The sequence below is a fragment of the Marmota flaviventris genome, chromosome 5, assembly GCF_047511675.1.
Source record: "Marmota flaviventris isolate mMarFla1 chromosome 5, mMarFla1.hap1, whole genome shotgun sequence".
Classification (NCBI taxonomy): Eukaryota; Metazoa; Chordata; class Mammalia; order Rodentia; family Sciuridae; genus Marmota; species Marmota flaviventris.
Window position 1 is genome coordinate 21,519,389 of NC_092502.1, and position 19,787 is coordinate 21,539,175.

The 19,787-nt window shown below is 34.7% G+C and overlaps 1 protein-coding gene and 1 long non-coding RNA gene across 2 annotated transcripts; one reads left to right on the forward strand and one right to left on the reverse strand.

Annotated features, from left to right (window-relative positions):
• Positions 1 to 325: 325 nt before the first annotated feature.
• On the reverse strand, positions 326 to 18,947 carry Ublcp1 (ubiquitin like domain containing CTD phosphatase 1). The gene is made up of 11 exons (XM_027938735.2): positions 18,649 to 18,947; positions 15,465 to 15,662; positions 14,585 to 14,676; positions 14,137 to 14,222; positions 13,939 to 14,054; positions 12,831 to 12,929; positions 10,358 to 10,395; positions 9,822 to 9,920; positions 7,317 to 7,433; positions 3,203 to 3,330; positions 326 to 1,427 (listed from the first exon to the last, which is right to left on the reverse strand). The coding sequence occupies exons 2-11, from the start codon at positions 15,616 to 15,618 to the stop codon at positions 1,400 to 1,402; spliced, it is 957 nt and encodes a 318-aa protein (XP_027794536.1). The 5' UTR covers positions 15,619 to 15,662; positions 18,649 to 18,947; the 3' UTR covers positions 326 to 1,399.
• LOC114095474 (uncharacterized) lies at positions 18,681 to 19,420 on the forward strand. The gene is made up of 2 exons (XR_003583260.1): positions 18,681 to 18,761; positions 19,146 to 19,420. It is a non-coding gene; the product is annotated as an uncharacterized lncRNA (long non-coding RNA).
• The last annotated feature ends 367 nt before the right edge of the window (positions 19,421 to 19,787 follow it).

Below are 19,787 nucleotides of genomic sequence, written 5' to 3' on the forward strand. Positions count from 1 at the left end.
TACTCTAAAATATTCTATTCTACACTTAAATATTTAAATTTAGCCTCATAATTAAGAACTTACTTTAACTGAATCATTTTGTTAGTTATAAGCTCTCAAATTATTCATATATATTATATATATATATATATATATCCTTACAATAACCTCAGAATTAAGTGAATTAACATATATAAGTAGCTATTAAAACCAACTCTGACTGCATAGTGATATACACACCTTTAATACCATACACACTTGATTTTTTAATAAGTCCTTGGCTGAACCCAAAATTTGTTTTGTGATTCAACAAAGGGGTAAAATAATATAGAACAGATGACCAATGTTTTAAGAAAAGATATTTATTATTTATACCACTGAAATAGTCCCATAAGAACAATATACACCATGTTTATTTAAAAGGATCAATTCCTTCCAAATACAAGAACTGTATTAAAGCAATACTGTCAACACGAAACAGTGGTCACATTACATATCTGCAGGCTTAAGCATTGCAAATGATATATTTTTTAATCTTATGGCTAGATATTTTCACTGAAACACAGTGTTAGCACTTAGACAAGATAGAGCTGGAACAGAACAAAAACATTTTGTTCATGCTTTTTAGAGCTAATTGGTGGGTAATATATCCCATTTTAAAGTTTATTGCCTTAAACTGCTTTTATGACAATGGTTCAGGCACAAGTGCTCCTACTTAGCCACAAAAAGAAACACTCTTGCCCCTTAATTTTATTATTCAGTCTTACGTTTTCTATTTCTCATACGAGGACATGTCTGTATCACAACTGATGTTCTCCAGTTTTTACTTAAAGAACACTGACACACACAGGCCAAAGTGAGACAGCTCAGAATTTAGAGCTGTAACTAGTGAAATACAGGAGAAAAATTTTGTGACAAAAGAATAAAAATTCCTGGTAATTTTAATCATAACAAACTAGGTTCTATTTTTTTTTTTTTTGGTCATTAAGGGAAAAGCCCTAGTTTCAAGATGGGTCTGGCCTTAGATTTAGGCAATCGATAACACAATGAAGTTAAAACACAAGACATAACCTGTTCCCCAAGTCACAAAATGACACTGTTGAGTAAGTTTTTCTTCACTTGTCTTTGTCTTCCTTTTTTTCCTTTTTTTTTTTTGGTGGAAAACATCTCAGTAATCAATGCTGGAGAAAATATTTTTCAAGAGTAACAGCATATTCATATGGGGGGAGAAAGAATTTTTTTAGCCTATTGCTGTGATCTTCAAAAAATATAAAATTAAACTTACAAAAAACTGGAAGACCAAAGGATAAGCAGTCTGGTATTTGCTTCAGTGTCCAGCACTATCATAATGATTTCTAGCATAAAAGCAAAAAGTTCATGGATCTCAAGTATCTTCAATAACTGCCAGTATAACTTGTAACTACTGTCCTTGCTTCTTGGAGAGATACCTGCAAGAAATAAACATTTCAAAGCTAAATTCATGGAAATAATCTAACTCTCCTCCCAAAAGAGGTTTGACTTAATGACAAAGCCTTTCAAAGTATTACCTGTAAATATTCAATAACAACTGTTAATTATCTATGGGCCAAGCATTGCTGAAAGCACATATATTAATGTTAGACCTCATGAGAGCTTCATGAGGAGTTTCTGATAGAATCTATTCCCCTTTCAAAGGCACACAGAAGATAAGCAACTTGTCCAAATTCACACAGCTAGAAAGTGCCAGATTCAAAACAAGGTATTGTTTTGATAGGTGCATTCAGGAGCTATCAATCCATGTTGCCTGCTTTCCATCATGAAAGCCAATATTAACTAGTACTGTAATTTCTAAATCAAAGTCCATTTTAAGATCTTGTTTTTCTTGTGTCAAGAGAGTAGGCCAAAATGCTACAGGACTCTGATCAAAAGTTTGTAAAAAAGCCAGGTGCAGTGGCACATGCATGTAATCCCAGCAGCTCAGGAGACTGAGGAAGGAGAATCTTGAGTCCTGAGCCAGCCTCAGCAAAAGCAAGGTTGTAAGCAACTCAGTGAGAACCTGTCTCTGAATAAAATACAAAATAGGGCAGGGGACGTGGCTCAGGATTAAGTGCCCCTGAGTTCAATTCCCAGTATCCTGCCCCCGCCCCACAAAAAAAGAATTTGTAAAAGATGCAAAGATGTTAATTTACTAAGAAAACAACTTTTTCTTATATTATTTAATAGGAATCTACCAGTAATTGAAATTTTTATATCACTATTTCTCACATTTATGACCTACTATAGTGAACAGGAAGGGAGGTGTTGGGGGGAGAGGGTCTTAAGATCCAGAAACCTGAGGAGTTTGGATGCCCATGCTCACTTTGTGCAGTGTGCTGATCTCCGTGACTCAGCTACAACACCTACAATCTGAAGATGGGGATAAAAATGCCTGCTTAATCTTCCTGATAGGATCATGAGACTCCAATAGGATGCTGTGTCAAAGTGATTTGAAAAGACCAAAGTGGAATTTGAAAAGCCAAAGCATAATTACATGAATTGTTTCTTTTGCTTCTCTATTGTTGGAACCATGTCAAATTAAAAAAAAAAAAAAAAAAAATTATTTGTCATACAGAGCAATCCTTTTCATTTCTCCAGAAATTTTTCCCCCGCCTCAAAATCTTGGTATACTCTATATTAATCTTCTATGTAATCTATGTTAAATTTGTGTATATGACTGTGCTTATAAAAAAGACTAGAAGACTACACACCCAGATCATAATAGTAGTTTTCTTTGAAAAGGAAAATCATAAATAATTGTTTTTTCAGTGGGATAAAATTTTTCTAATTTTTCTCTATACACTGAAGTTATCTGTAATTTTTAACACATTTCAGGAAAATTCTTAATGAATCTTATCCTTACATTATTTTACAGTATAAGACCAGGTATTAAATTCCCATGTGATTCATAGGCAAGTAGCCACCCTAATGTCACAAAGATAATTTATAGGCAGCATAATGAACGTGTACCAGTCTTTCAAGTCCTTTCTACTAGAAATGCTAAAAAGCTTATGAGATATGATTTTGTAAGCAAGTTAAAGGTTAAAACTAAAGGGAAAAACACTCATAGTGGGGATGTCACTGGACTGGAAAATACTTTTAGAACTCACCCATTTTAAATAAAATTAAGAACTATGTGTATTCTGGCATCACCAATTTTTTCCATTCTTTTGAGTAAAGAGAAAATGAATATACAATTAACACTTACCTTTCCCAATATTTGTGATTTAGCTCCAAAAAGTCATCTAATTTTGCTATTTCCTTGAGGTACTGAGTTAATTTTAGAAGTTCTTTGTCCTTATCTCGATTTAGGTGTGCTTTCATAAAAGGCCTTATCTATTAGGAAACAAACAAAACTTCAATTGTAATAAGGGGAAAAAACCCTACACCATTCTATCATTTAAATAGTCACTGAGGCTAAAATATCACAAAGGACATCAATATTAAAACCTACTTTTATAATAGCCTAAGTTTGATCAATTGAAAGTCACGTATAATGTTTACAGTTCAACCCAAAAGCTCTTCCACCGATTCCATCTAACACCCCTTCAGCTTGAACCTGACAACACCAGCTTTCTGCACCGCACCTGGACCCAATCCGGAGACGGTTCCTCTACTTTGCAAACTGCACAGCTTATACCTTTTCCCCTTCCATCATTTTAGTTGATTCTTACTAATTTTCATTCACAAAAAAGTTAACCCAAATAAGCCTGATCTAAGTAGAGAACGAGATAAATTTTAACAGTGGTAGTTTTTATTTCAATATTTTTATATAGCTAAGATATCAACATACATGTATACAACCTGTCACATTTTATAAGCATTTTTCTTCTTCATTAATTCTCTATAAAATCATTTTAAATGCACAAATTTCCCATAAAAATACAGTAATATTTTCTAATATTTAAGGTTGATATATTTTATTATAAAAGTCATTCATTTAAAAAGCATTACTTCAAATTACAGAAGTCAGCAGACAGATATAGGGATCATACCAAGTAAGGAATATTATATACCTTGACTTGGATAAAAGTTTGATGATTTATCTTTTAAAATAATTTGTTAACTATAAATTTTATGTACTTTTGATCTGATAGTCCCAATAAAGAGTTTTGCTTTTCTTTAATATATTTACTTTATTTATTTTTATGTGGTGCTATCAAACACAGTGTGTCACATGTGAGGGGCAAGCACTCTACCACTGAGCTATAATCCCAGCTTCAAGTTTTGCTTTTCTTAAAGACATCAGTTCAAATTATCTTTATACAACTCAAGATTGCTTCTCAAATTTTTAAATTAATTTTAAATAAAATGATACTGTCTGGGTTTGCTTCAAAATATTAAAGAGATGGAAGTAAGACAGTGTATAGAATAAACAAAATTGTTGAAGAATTTATAAGTTATTTATACTAGATGATTCACAAGTGAGAATTAATCATATATTTCTATGTAGTTTTGTTTATATTTGAATTTTTCTGTTGTGAAATGTCTCTTCAAAGAAAAAAAAAAAAAAATCACCCAGGATTTGGGCATGTAGCTCAGTGGTGAGTAGAGCATCTGCCGAGCTCAAACAAGGCCCTTTGGTTCCATCAAGCACAAAAAAAGAAGAAGAAGAAGAAAAAACCCAACCTATACAACACCAAACAAAACTCAGACTCCTAAAGCACACAAGTTAAGGACTGACTAAATCACACTTAGCAAAGTACTTATGTATCCTTAATCTGAAACAGAGAAAATTTAACTTTGTCACTAGTTATTAATTTTACATAGTAACACTGAAAAAAAAATAGCTAGCATTTAATTATTGCCACTTACTTGAGAAGCAAGAACAATAAGCCCACAGAAGTTCACTACCATATCTATCAAGGATAGGGAAGGTTCTAAATATTTGCTATATCATTTTCTGCTGAATCTAGAAAAATGCCTGAAGGGGACAGAAAGAATATCTTCCCAGATGTCCTGCTAGCATCAGAACAGCCTGGTGTCAGGGTCAGCTATAGCTGTCAGGGGGCTCCCCTGCCACCTCGAGGGAACCAGAGAAAGCTGTCAGAGTGACTGCCCTGATGCTAGCTCTGAGGGAGATCCAGATGATGCTCTCTGCGTCAGCCCTGGGGCCAAGAGTAAACAGAGGCATGCTGTGACAACACGGTAAAATGACTTTCTTTACAATCCTGAGAAGACAGGAACTTAACTCCTCAAGAATGTAAAGGCAAGCAGACCTTGACAGTCAAGGGTCAAATGGTTTCTCTCAAACCACTAATACGCAATGTACCAACAAAGGAATTCCGAGTTTAAACAGCAGGAAGGAATTTAGAAATGAAAGTCAAAATACAGGGTACTACAGTGGCTAGTAAATAAAATTTTTAACCCAAGGCCTTGCTATTTTTCCCCTCCAAACATTTGGTCTTAACCACCATTAAACAACAACAATAAAAACTAAATATTCAAATAATTCTATTTCAGTCAAGTTAAAATAAACTAAAGGCCAAAAAAAAAACACCAACTAGCAGTCACCTAACTGATTACTTGTTCTAGCATAATCATTGCACACTGTACCATTTTTCAAAATTAATCTGAGTGCTCACTAGTAGGACAGGCAACACACATGATCATTATCTTGTTGTCTCCTATCAAAGGAAGGTTTTAAGAAACTTAAGATTATTTATATTTTGTTTTTGTTTGCCTCAGTCTCTTGAGCCACTGGGATTACAGGCATACACCACCGTACCCAATATTTCCTGATTTATTTTATTTTTTTATATACTGAGGATTTTACCACTGAGCTATCCCCTTTGTCTTCTATATTTTTTAGTGTCAGACAGGGTCTCACTAAGTTACTGATGTTGGACACAAACTTGCGATCCCCCGCCTCAGCCTCCAGAGATTGGGATTACAGGTATGTACCACTGAGCCCAGTCCTGAATTAGAATTTTTGAGGGTGAAGACACATATAATTTTAGGATTTCTTTAGTGAATCCGAGTTACCCAATTTTTCAAAAACCCTGCTATAAAATAACATGAAGAATTAGAAATGAATATCATCATCTCTCCCTCCAACAGAGTGATGAGTAGGGTCCAAATGTTGGTTGGGAAAATAACGTTTCTTCCAAACACACATGAAATGATCATATTTCTTTGTTTAAAGGCTAAATGTCTCCTCAAAAATTCTGTAAACATCATGAACTCACCTCAACATGTAAAAGCTGTTTGTTTCATAGAAAATTAGCCATCAAATATCTTTTCTGTACCCTCTACCTGGGAAGTGATTCTCCCCTAGCTTCAAACAGAAATCACTTTCCTTAGAGTAATATAACAACTCTCCTTCCAAATCAACAACTTTATATTTGTGGCAATTTAGGACTTAGATTAGCATTCTGTACCTTAAACTATACTTACAATACACTAAAGACCTAATCAAGAGTCTATAAGAAAGGCTTCAAAAATGTACTTTCTGCAAGTTTTTATTTTGTGACTTTTAAAACTATCAAGAATCCAACTGGCAGAAAAAGGATAGAATTGAAAATAATAACTTAGTGCTTAGATTTCTACTTCAAAATGGAATCTCCATTTGCACACTACAGAGATAGCTTTTCCACTTTCATATTGAGCCAACACATAACCAACCATGGACACCAGAAATGTTTTACTTTCAAATTTCTCTCTTATGAATTTTATACTGCTGCCAGAATTAAAATGTCACTATGCATCTATACCAGATTTCATGTGACTGAAGATTATCACTGACCCAGTAACCAAGTCACTTAGATGCCAGCCCAAATTCTGTCTAACCAGTTACATATAAGATATTGGGCAAACTGTGCACTTTCTCAGACTCACACTATTTCTAAAAATAAGAAAGTAAGTGACTGTGGTTCTGTCTAGCTCTGACATCTAAAATTCTAAGTTCTGTACTTAACATATGTATTCCAAAAACCTTCTTAGTTTTAGTTTAAAAGGAGATAAAACAAACGACATCTCTAGTGCTAGCTATTCAGCACATCAGAAATTTCACTCTGTGATATAGTGTGCTGCTCCTAAGGCCACGAACCTGTATAGCATGTCATTGTGGGCAACTGTAACAAAGTGGTAAGCACTTGGGTAACTAAACATAAAGTACAATAAACGCACCAGACAACAGGATTTTTTTCAGCTCCATCCCAATCTTAGGGGATCACCCACATACACCTGGTGCATCATTGACTCAAACAGCATTAATATGTGCATGACTGCACTCCTTAAAATTTATGAAATTCAACAGTGCTTAAAATTTTGCCACATAGTCAAGATTACATGAGTATCCAGCAAGTATAGTTATGTCTTACCTTTAGTCCATTTTGTGGATTCATTAGAAAATTTCTTCCTATGTCATCAAACATAATGGTGTTCTTTTTGCTGTAAAACTCGGAAAACTTTCCCCATATAACACCAAGAGGCTTTACCTTAGAATAAAATTTTAGATTTAACTCAAATTTTATCAACACTTCTTCTTCTTCTTTTTAAAGTAGAGCTATTGCAAATGCCCCACAGAAAAAGGTTAGAGTTCCTTTCATCCTATCAGATGGCTTACTCTGTAAGCTGATGAAAGGCCACACTTCAAACACAATGCTATCTAACAAGTTCAAATTTCTTAAAAGTTCATTCTCGTCTCACTGAATGAAACACATTTTAAGAGTTTATGAAATTTTAATATAAAGATTGTGGGTAAAAGGAGAGGTTATTTCATTTTTAAAGGATAGAAAATAATTCTTTAGATGTCTAAGCATTCACATGACTTCCTGAGCTAACACAAGCCCTCCCAGAGCTTGAGAGTTGTGTGGGGTCTATTGTCAAAACTAGAGACACTTTATTGAAGGAAAATGTACCTGGCTCTTTTAATATTTTATTGCAAAACAAAACTTGGTTTTGCTTTAATTCAGTGACACAGGTGCACAATTACTAGTGCACTTGATTGCTTAATTTCAAAAGAGCCATAATTTGTATTTCTCACTCTTAATTCAGATTTCTTAAATCATGACTTCAAAAGGACAATTTATTATATAGTCGTATCTCTTGGTACTTGCATAAGATCACACAAGAAATAACGATGCTGCCTGTGAGGAGAATGGCTAAGGGGTCCAGGTGGGAAGAATTCATTATGTACTTTAGTTTTGTTTTTCAATCATGTGAATGTATTACCTACTCAGAAAAAATTTTAAAGACATAATATTACTTTTTGCTAAAGTCAGTAATTTATAGGTATTGTAATATTAGATTAAATGATGACAAAAGTTGTCACTTAAAAATGTTTTCTTTTTATTCACCTGAAATTTTTTCACTCTATGTTTACTACTGAAATAAAACTACTAAAAACTTGAAGACAAACATATAGGAACTAACACAATAGGCCAGATTCTTGATTTACTTTAGCTAACAAAAGTGTCAAGAAATGGGACAAGAAGGATGAATTTTTCTATGACACCTAGGGTTAGAAATTCCACATCGTCTTTCCCCATATAACACCAAGAGGCTGTCATTTGACTATGAGCCCACAAAACTAATAGGGATTGGGGAGAATTTAGGACACCAGGAAAGCTTAGGTGAGATGGTATTAAAATGGTTCCACTGGAATATTTTTGTTCTCAATTAGAAAAGTGATAATGCTGATCACAAAAAAAATTTGAATATAGAGAAAAAGCACAAAGAAAAACTTTAAACCACATATAATCTGGTCAATATTTAGGATAGCAACTAAATATTCTGACCTATTTATCTTCAGGCTTCTATATCAACAGCAGATATAGAACACAGATCCTTTGTTAAAAAACATACAAAAGTTAAGGGCTATTTCCTAGCAGATAACAAACACTGCTCTCTAGAAACTTTTACTTTAATGTATCATAAAATTTTTAAATCATTAAATACCCTACTACACCAGATGATCAGTTGCATGCCATCATATGAATAAAAATATATAACTAATTTCTTATTCCTGCATATTAAGGATTATTTTTATTTAATTTTTCTCCATTATAACACTGCTATATTTAATATTTCCAAACTTCTTTTAAACATTTAGATTTTGGAAATGTATTACGTTACTTTAGTAGTTTTTCTCCTGAGCTGAGTAACTCTTCTACTGAAAAAATCCCCATGCACTTAAACCATTCCATTTATGACTTTTAACAATTTTAAATTTTAATCTCGCCTCAGGTTTTCCTAGTATTCTAAAGTTCTCTACAAATTCCTACCAGCTTGTGTGCTTTCAAAAGATCTGGACTACATCTCATTCATCTCTTTATTCCCAAGGCCTATTACAGGGCTTTGTAGACAGCTGGTACTCAATACTATGTTTACTTAAGTAAACACAGTGAACACCCCTAATCTTTTCAGCCAAATCTTTTTCCTGATGGCACCTGTTGGTATTCTCTAGGGCTACATGTACTTCAACCAAAGTACATGTATGTATCATGATGCACCTGTTATTAGTACTAGATTCATATAAGGCAGGGTGAGTAAATTTTGTTTTGTTTCTAAATCTTCCTTGATGATATTCAGTATTTCTCTTACCTACTTCGCCTGGTAATGCTGCTGACATCATCACAGACAATTATCTTTGACCACAATTCCTTTAGTGACAGTTGTGCTTCAAGATCCTTAGCTGTAGCACTAAAATTAAAATGTTTTAACCTTAAATACATTCTCCTATGTTGAAATTCAACTGCCATTGTCTCATCCACTCAGATGAGTTTCTAAACTCATTCTGTGGCTTCCTCCATCAGTATAAACACAAAAAGTACACTAGAAAATAAACACATCTTTAAATAGAAGTAAAATAAATAAGTTCTTACATCTATTAATCCTCTTCTTGGAGTATGCACCGTTATCATAGCAGCACTGTCCAACATGAAGGTAATCTTGTAATTTGCATTTGTGCTCACGCCCAGCTCCTATAAACACAAATATCTGTTAGGTAAAACATAATAATGAGGAAAATTTCAGGGTTTCTGAATATTCCAGCTGCAATTTCCCATAATGCCAACTTTTACACCACTGGCCAGATCTTGCTAAATGACCAAGTCTCTTACTTTCACTTAGCCAAGTCAACAGACGGTAGTTCAAAGAAAAATAAAAAGATTACTGCTTCACTAACCATTTTAAAGTGCATCACTGCTTTAAGAGCAAAAGGAAAACAAAGCCTTATTGTAAAGTGGGGGAGAAAAACAAGGGGAAGCTTAGCTGTACTTTTTCTTGAAATGACTCCAACATTCAGTATAATCCACATTGAACAGACTTTCAACACACTTCTGCCCCTGCTACTACAGAACTTTTAACAATTCAAATGCAACTTCAAAACATTTCTGAATAGCTTGTTTCTAATACTTACTTTCATTTTAGCTTCAATCCACTTCATATTTGTTGCAGCTAAAACATGAGGAATAATACAATACAAATGAAAAAGTATGAATTTCATTTTTTAAAAAAAGTCTTCTGTATAAATAAGTCTTCTAAGCAAGATTAAAAGTTCAAAAAGCATCACAAGTAACAGTCCCTCGCATATTTATTATTTTTTTAAAATATTTATAAAAAGACAGGTGTGGTGGTGCACCCTTATAGTTCTGGTGACTCGGGAGGCTAAGGTGGGAGGAACACAAGTTCAAGGCCAGCCTCAGCAACTTAATGAGACCCAGTCCCAAACTAAAAATACAAGGGGTGGGGATGCAGCTCTGTAGTAAAACACCCGAGCTCTAATCCCCAGTACCAATATATATATATACACACACATATATATATACACACATATATATATACACACATATACACACACACACACACACACATATATATATATATATATATATACACATATATATATATAAAAAACTTATTTTAGTATGTCTTCAAGACAGAATGAAATTTAAACAAGTTTTATATAAAAGATACAGGTAATCCATGTTCAAAAGAACTCTGACCCCAGAAAACGGGTAAATCAAATTCCAAACTCTCTTTTAAAAAAAAAAGTCATGGAACCATGCTGTACCGGTTCCAAAATTTAAATGTGGGATGCTGAATGACAATTTTCTTCCATGTTCCTAATTCCAGGCCATACAAAGGTATATATTTGAAATATCAATATAAGCATATAAATATTGTGAATCAAAAGTCTATGTTAAATACTAGCTACATCCTGCATTTTGTCAGGCTCAGCAAATTTAACTCTCATTGAGTCCAGCACCTTGTAATAAAGAAACACATTCATAAAATGCACCTGTGTTATATAACCACTCACTGTCAGATATTCACCAGTTTTAGGATCACTAACATTAAAATTCAATCCTTATCTTTATGTGCCTACTAATCCCAAGTTATTGGACTAAATTGTACAGGTATTACCAAGTAAAACATTTTAAAAGAGGAAAAAGCAGTTTAAAGTGTGTGTGTGTGTGTGTGTGTGTGTTTTAAAGGCAAAGAAGAAACTTGAGTTCCCAAAGTAAAAATCTTCACATGAAAAAGCAAAAGAATCCTGTTACTTGCAAAAATGGTCAGTTGAACTAAAATTTTAGACTTTTGGATTTATAATTAAAACAGTCATAAGACAGGGGAAAAAACATTTTCACTTCAGTACCTACTTTGTGTCTGTGATTCTCAGATGAAAACAAAGAGACTAAGAGCTAATAAAAATAGTTTCTCATCATTAAGTAACTACCATACATGTCAGACATGGTGCTACTTGCTATACTGGTATTTCTATTCTTATAACTAACTCATAAAACAGATTTAGTGATCTTCATTTCTTAGCTGAGGAAAGTAGGGCTCAGAGAGATTAACTGACCTGTCTGTCCAGTGTCACACAACAAGGACAGAACCAGAATTAAAACTCTAGTCTATTTTAGCTCAAAAGTAACTCATTCTTTTCAACATACTATCATGAAATATAATGATTTACAAAAATAACCTAAAATTATCTTATTTTAACAATTTTTCTCATCTTAACAGCTATAAACTTATCACTGAAAATGGAAATATGCTGATTATAAAGAAAAAGTAGAAAGGAAATTTATAGATTAAAACAACTATCTTGCTTCTCATCAAATACCTAGTATAACCAAATGGTGAAGCTTTAATTGATGGGATTTCTGTAATGCACAATCAGAATAACTCTTCTCTGCTTATGACGTTGCCAAGAAGTGATGTTAAATATTTGTAGAGAAATGAGGCATAAATTAAAACACCTCTTCATTTTTCAAGAAAGTCTTGGTAAGAAAGAAAAGTCAACTGAACTAATAGGGCTTTTACTAATATAGAAGATTTTTTAGAGAAAACTCATTATCTTCTCAGAGGTTTTGGAATGGTCCAAATACCACATTTTGAGTAAAACTGCTTCAGTTCATACACTAATTTTTCCTTAATTTTTTCCGCCCCTCTTTATTTCTATAGAATTACATTAGTGAGTTTTTTTTCTTTTCTTTTCTTTTTTTTTTAAACATATCTTTCTCTATGTGTTTCTAACCTAGAGTGAGGAAGAAAGAAAGCAAAAATACCTTGAAACATCCAGGATTCCACTGGACAAATCAGAAAGAAAAATTTCTAATCAAATTGAGATCTTTCATAAGGTCCCTTTTTCTCTGACATTATGTTGTACTCTTGTCTGGTACTAAACTCAGCATTACGTGACAAATGTATGTACAAGTTAATAGCATGTTGTAAAAAAGTAAAACATACTTCATTTCAGAAATTTGCTAAAAAAAAAATGAAAACAATTCCATATTTAAACTCAAGTCTTGCAAGTTCATACTTTATAAAGAATGATATAAACAACCTTATTTCAACTGAAATCTAAACAAAAAAATATTGCTTACACCAAATAACAATGTCATAATCTTCATATGCAGATGTTAGAAATTCATGAAGATATGGCCTCATTAATTCTACACCAGTCTCTGCACAAGACCTATGGTCTAAAAGAAAGTTGATAATAGATGTTAGGTTATTATCATGGACAAGTACCTAATAGCAATGAAATTATTATGAAATGTTATCTATTATGAAATGTAACAAACATTCAACTGCAAACTACTTTAAACTGAAAAAGATTTGACAAAAGGATATCTTTCAAAGCACAAAATTAGTATACTTGTGCTACCATTTTAATTGGTTAATTTTGCTCAATGTTCAAAACTAAGAATTCAGATTTATATTATAAACTGTCCATTTTTTATCGTCTAGTCTAAAAAGTTTAGATATTTGTGAAAATGAAAAATAAGCTAGGACCACCTATACTCCCATTTAATTATCACCTTGCAAGATAAAAATCATGTTCCACCAGATTGACAGGACTAATTAACTTATTAAGTCTTTAAGTGTTTAATAAATTATGACAAAGCTTAGGATTAAAAGTAAACCCATTCTAATATCAGGAGTTAACTACTTCTTGTTAATTTAAGAGGATGAAATGAACATCTTTTTTTCATTGACTGACTAAATATTAAACAGCTCAACTGTAGTTAAACAGAAAACAAGGGATAAAATACCAAAAGTGACTTTAAATTTCCTCATAAGAACTTAAGTGTTAGCCAATCAGAAATGACACAGTCAAATTACGATGTATCTACAAACTAGAATATTATGTAGCCAAAATATATAAATAATTATATTTAATAACAACAAATGATATTAAATGACTGAGATGATGCACAATCTATCACTGAATAAAGAAAAAAAAAGGAGATACATACAAACACACTAGAAGATACAATCAAAATATTAAGAATGGTCATCTTTTGGTCTTTAAATTATAGATGACTTCTTTTCTCGCTTATTTGTATTCCTACAATGAACGATATACTTTTGTAATAAGAAAAGCTGTCAAATACTTCATGTGAACCCTGAATTGCTGGAAAAAAACAAACAAAAAGAAAAAAAAGTTGTTGTGGATAACAGAAAATGAAGTCTTATTAATTGACTTACCAAATAATGTATAATCAACATCTAGTACCAAAAGCTTTTTTCCTTCTCTGGGAGGATTTAATATTTCCACTTTGTATTCTTTCACTCTGCGAGAAATTTTCAGTAGGTTTTCTTCCCTAACGGGAAAAAATAAAATCTGATGAAACACTCACTTTTGCTCCCACGACCAAGATTTCCTCTAAAGTAAAGAGCACTTACCTATTTTCTACTTCAACGACTTCATCTTCAATGTCAAAGTCATTGACAACATCATCATTGTCAGGGGGTGGACCTAAGACATCTTCCTATTAAGATAGAAAAAAGTTTTGTTTATTAAAACAAATATACCCAAAGCACAAAAATCAAATGAAGTACAATTTAAGTTCAAGAGTCTTTCAAGTACACAATTAATAATTTGTTATATATGTCTCCTGGGAAGATTTATTGTATTAAGTTTGCACATTTGGGCTACTATTATACTTACAGCTAACTATATACTAAAAAGTTCCCCAGTATTTATCTTATGCTGAATTAATATAACAGTCACTGTGCAACTTTTACTTTTCACTAATACACTGACAATTTTACCACAATTAAAACACAACAGTGTAGTATATAAATCAAAATATCTTCAAAGGGACAAATGGTAACAAAAGTAAAAATTTACCAAGCTCTCCTCACGAGTTCCCATCATCATGATTTTAGTATTTGGTTTCAGTTTGAGAGCTCCAAGCTTAACATCATTTTCTGCAGGTTTGCCTACAATACAAGCAAATGACTGTTTTCTCACTAAAGTTCAGGTGCTGGTTTCACTATTCCATTACACAAACCCTAACATCAAAAGGTTTGGTACAGATGCCACAGCAGTTCAGGGTTGTTTTTTTTTCTTTTGCTAACAAACCGTTACTGCTGAATTAGTCCAATCTAAGATACTAAGAACTCACAACTATTATAAGGATCGTTTTTCCATATTCCATTTTAGAACACCTTTTTATTCAATTAACCAAAAAATAAACTTATGTTTTTTTCATTGTTTCAGATGAAGAAAACGCTTTTTCTAGGAAGCCTTGAAAACTGACACTAAAGAAAAAACTGTAGATTTATTGCTGCTCCAAACTTGTCCTTCAATAATTTGACAAATGCAAAAACTTAGGAGTCCCTTTTAAGTACAGTCCTATAAATTTTAAATATCATCTTTACCTTTAGAACAGAAAAGATAATTTAGGTAGAGTTAAAGGCCTAAGCTATAATGAGAATATTGTGCTAAAGCACAGATGTCAGAAGAGAACAATTTCATCTGGGACTTCTATGTCAAAGTTTTAAGCAGTAAACACCAATTTATGTTAAGAGGAATCAATAGCAGTCTTAATATTGGTAATATTTTAAAGTAACCTTTAATATTCTACTTTTACTACTAAAAACAATTTTAGGAATATCCCTATGAAAGAAATGTTAACAAGGAAAGTCTTATTAAAGAAAACAGATAATAGCAAATATAAAAATTCATAAATATCAATGCAAAAACTGTGAAGAGGGGAGAGATTTACCTTTAACTTTGAGTCCAAGTAACTTTTGGCGTTCTGGCAGCACTCCTGTAAGTGTCTTGAGAAACTGTTTGAGATCTAGCACAGTATCATCTTCTGAAAGTGTGGTCACTGAATATTCCTGTCCACCCCATTTTACAATGATAGGGAGAGCCATTCTTGAAGCATATGAGGCAGTGAGCTTTCCTTTGGGAAAAATAGCTAGAAAAGAAGGCACGTACAAATGAACTGGTTAGAATTGATATATCAAGGACAAGACTGCAACTTTAAGTCCTGTAAGTGTGTAAAGTTTTGAGTTCTATTTTACAAATTGATAACAGAGCAACAATATTCTGCCTTACAGAAGTGCTCCCAGAACACCTAGTAACAAAAGTTACTAGGCCTCAAAGTTACCTGACCACACTCTCACAAATTTGGCTAAGAGTTGCTGCTTCCTGATACTTTATGAGATTCTCTCTGTTGTTCACCTGGAAAGGTACAATAACGAGCTAGCTATCCCTCCTGCTCTATCTCGTCAGGTTTATGTTACAAGTCATCATGTTCATTTAATATTTAAGAAGTAGTGTGGTGCAATTGCTAAAAGCAATGCTACCTGGCTAGTATTTGATTCTGGGAAATTAACTTGATTTTTCATGCCAAGATTTCCTCATCTGTAAAATAGGAATGAGAATACTATCTATTTCTTAGGGTTCTGATGAGAATTAAATTACTTGATATTTATAAGTCGCACAGCATCTAGCACATGGTAAGCACTACATAATTGTTGGTTAAATAAATTTAAAACTGAAAGCTTACTATATTCTAGGCACTGTGCTAAATAAATAAGAAGCCATTATTTGTTTCATATATTATGAATTGGCCAGTTTTACACAGACAATCTCATTTAACACAATTGTTTGGTAAATGTTCCCTCTTTTACAATTAAAGAACTTAAAAACAGAGTTATGTAATGTGCTCATAACTGGGCACATAGCCGGGAAAAGAACAGGTCTAGTGACTAAATCTCATGTACACTGCATCCCCTAAACCATAGCCTCCTCTCTTGAACTGGACCTACAGGAATTAAAGCATCAAAGTCCAGTAAATACAAAACCCATAGGCACAGATCAAAGCACACAATTTTATATTGCAGCTACTACTCTAATCAACTATCACATGTAGCTCTCTTCCCCCATAAAACTTTCTACTTCTTATAAGGTTTTTCCTCCCACAGTTCTGACCTTTTCTAATCTCAAAGAAGTCATTTCCAAATGTTTTCACTCATTTGATCAAACATTTGATTGCACTATTCATGGAATTATTACAACCAACTATGAGAGAAGATAAATTTTAAGCATCAATATACAAAAACAATTTGCAAAGAATATTTTCTATTAACATGCTCTTAGTAAGCAAGAATGTCAGAAATTCATATTTATATTTACTCATTTAAATATGAAGAGAATTCATGTTTTCCCTTATATAAATGTTTCACATTTATATTCATATTTATACTTACTCTCTTATGTTTATAATCTGTTCTTCTGAAAATTTAAAGCAAGTGTGTTAATTTGGAGTAACATGTTTACTTTAGAACTTGCTCTAATAAATTGTATAATCTTCAATAAAAAAAAGTTGGCCTTTTGAGTTAAGCTGCAATAGAGTTTAAGTATTATTTTCCTGTCAGAAATGAAAATAAACATGATATTTACAGAGTTCAGAAGGCATCCAGTACTAATATGTGTTGTGGTAAACAGAACAGAGTTTGGAGTGAGCTGCCTAAATTCCAGCACCTTGGACAAGTCATTTCTCTTGCAATCTAGAAGTTCTCTAGAGGTTCTAAGTGCAGTCCCCAAACCAACTAACAGGATTCAGCTCACTGTAACTTGTTGGAAATGCAATCAAAGGTGGAGGGAAGAGACCTAGCAACCTGTGTTTTAACCATCCTCATTCCATCATCTCCGATGCATGCTCAAAATTTGAGAGACACTGCTCTAGGCTCTGCAATGTTCTCAGCCTTAAAAAAGAAAATGTGCCAGATGGTATAGGTTCTGGTATAGGTACTTCATAAAGCAGCATACAAACACTGTGAAACACCTTTGCCACAGTGGGAATTTCAAGTTGGCATTGCCCTAAAGGACCAAACATAACCAAATACTATAAAGATTTTTAAATGCATAAATCCTTAAGGCTTCTTTTTAATGCTTTCACACTTAACCTTTCTAACATTTTGAATCATTTTAGAGGCCCATCAGACTTATAAACTGAAAAATGACTGAGGGAGGGGGCAATCAAACCTAAGCAGGCAAAGAACACACCTTTAAAGGATACCTAAAGAACAGCTGTTTAGATCCGAGATTTTTTTTTTCCCTAATACACTATATTGACTTTGTCTAGACAATTCCAACTCTGGTCTTCAGTTTTCTCAAGTACAAAATGAAGCGACTAATATTTACTAGACAAGAACAGAGTTAAGGTAGAAGATAATATCTGCGGAAGCGCTTTCTACACTAGAGAAAGCAATAAAAATGGTGTGGTTGAGAATATAACATACTGAACAATTTAATTGGAGTATCCCATTTATTCTTCACAATCTTGAATTAACAACTATTGTCTTCATTGTAGAGACCAAAAACAGGAAGAAAAAAAAAAGAATAAGCTTAATAACTTGCCCAAGACTGCACAACTCAAAACATGGTAATCTCAAAGCACAGGAACAAAGTAACACTCTGGGAACCCACGGGAAGGGAATAACTTTACAACCAGCCCAGCAGGCGGTAACTGAAGTGCTGTCAATTCCGGGCCAGGACGACGCTTCAGTAGCACCTCCAGAAAGGTGCAGTGGAGGGAGCAGCGTGAAGTGCGCGGTGTGGGACATCGTCAGAAGGCAGGGGAGACTCCAGAACCCAGGGGGCTGGGTGCTTTCAACAAGGAGGGCGGGGAGGGTTGGACAAACCCCAGAAGGGGCAGGAAAATGATCTGGTGACGCAGAATCTACTCGGGCTCGAGAAGGCCGCATACGAAGGCGGTAGCCACCGCCACCCGCGGGTCCGGGGCCAGGCACCTGGGTGTCGGACTCGGACAGCCACGGCCCCCGGCCCGTCATGGCCTACCGCGGTGCAGAACGCACGGCGCAGGCTGCAGAGCCACGTCCTCGGCCGCCACTGCGGCGACACCTCTGCGTGCGCGGGGAGCCCTATCCCCTCACCTGGAGAGCGGCGGACCCTGCTGCAGAGTACGCTGACACCGTCCACCAAAGAACCAAAGGCGACCGGAAGTGAAGGGCGGGACCGGAACCGGCTGACGAACCGGAAGTGGGTGGTATGAAACGGAAACACGCTGGGGACGCTGTGGTTGTTTCCCTAGTTTCTCTTCGGGAGCTAACCGTAGATAGCCACCGCCGGGGATCGCCACAGGCCACGAGGAAAGAACCCTTTGGGGACTGTGGCCACTGTGCAGATGCCCAGGATCGCTCAGTGGCCCTCGGGCATCGCCCGCTTTGCGCATGCGCCCGGTGGCGGGCTTAAAGCGGGAAGGTTCTATGCTCGGGCGCGTGACGTCTTCTGTATTGTTTCGCCTAAGTCGGAAGTGGGTGGGGTGCGGGGTGGTTTCGTGCTGAGCTCTGGGTGGGACACGGGGCTTGGACTGCTGTTACTAACTGAGGTCGAAAAGATGACCTCCGGATGGCTTGACACCTCTCTGTAGCCGCAGGGGCCACCGACGCTGATCATTTCGGGGGCTCAGAATGTTGCCGAATCTAAGAGGAACCTGAGGAGCGTCAGGAAAGGGAAGGGGCAGCCTGCTTGACTCGGAGACCCAGGAAGCACATGTGAATATGAGAGCTGCCAATCACATTACTACTTTGCATCGTATCTCATCTCCACTTTCCCATCACATCCCCATTACTTTCCCCCCTTGAATGCAAGGAAAGCCAGTTACCCCGACAAAAGAATTTAAGAATTAAATGGAAAGTCAGAGCAGTCCCCATCTCTTCCATAAACGGAATTCCCAAAACGCAAAAAAAAAAAAAAAAAGAAGAAGAAGAAGAAGAAGCGGAGGATCATTTATCACAAAGATACAGGGAAGAGCAGTGGAGTGGGAGGGAGGAGGGATGAGAAGAGAAAATGTGGAATGAATTTAACAAAATCCCACTTTATGTGCATACATAAATATACCACAGGGAATTTCACACTTATGTATGAGTAGAACCAGTCAAAAAAATAATGAGTGATGAAAAGATCAGTAGAGTCTAGGAAGAAGAATAGGAAGGAGGGAAAGGGGACTGAAATTTCACGCATATATGATTTTTGTCAAAATGAACACAACTATTATGTATAACTATAATGC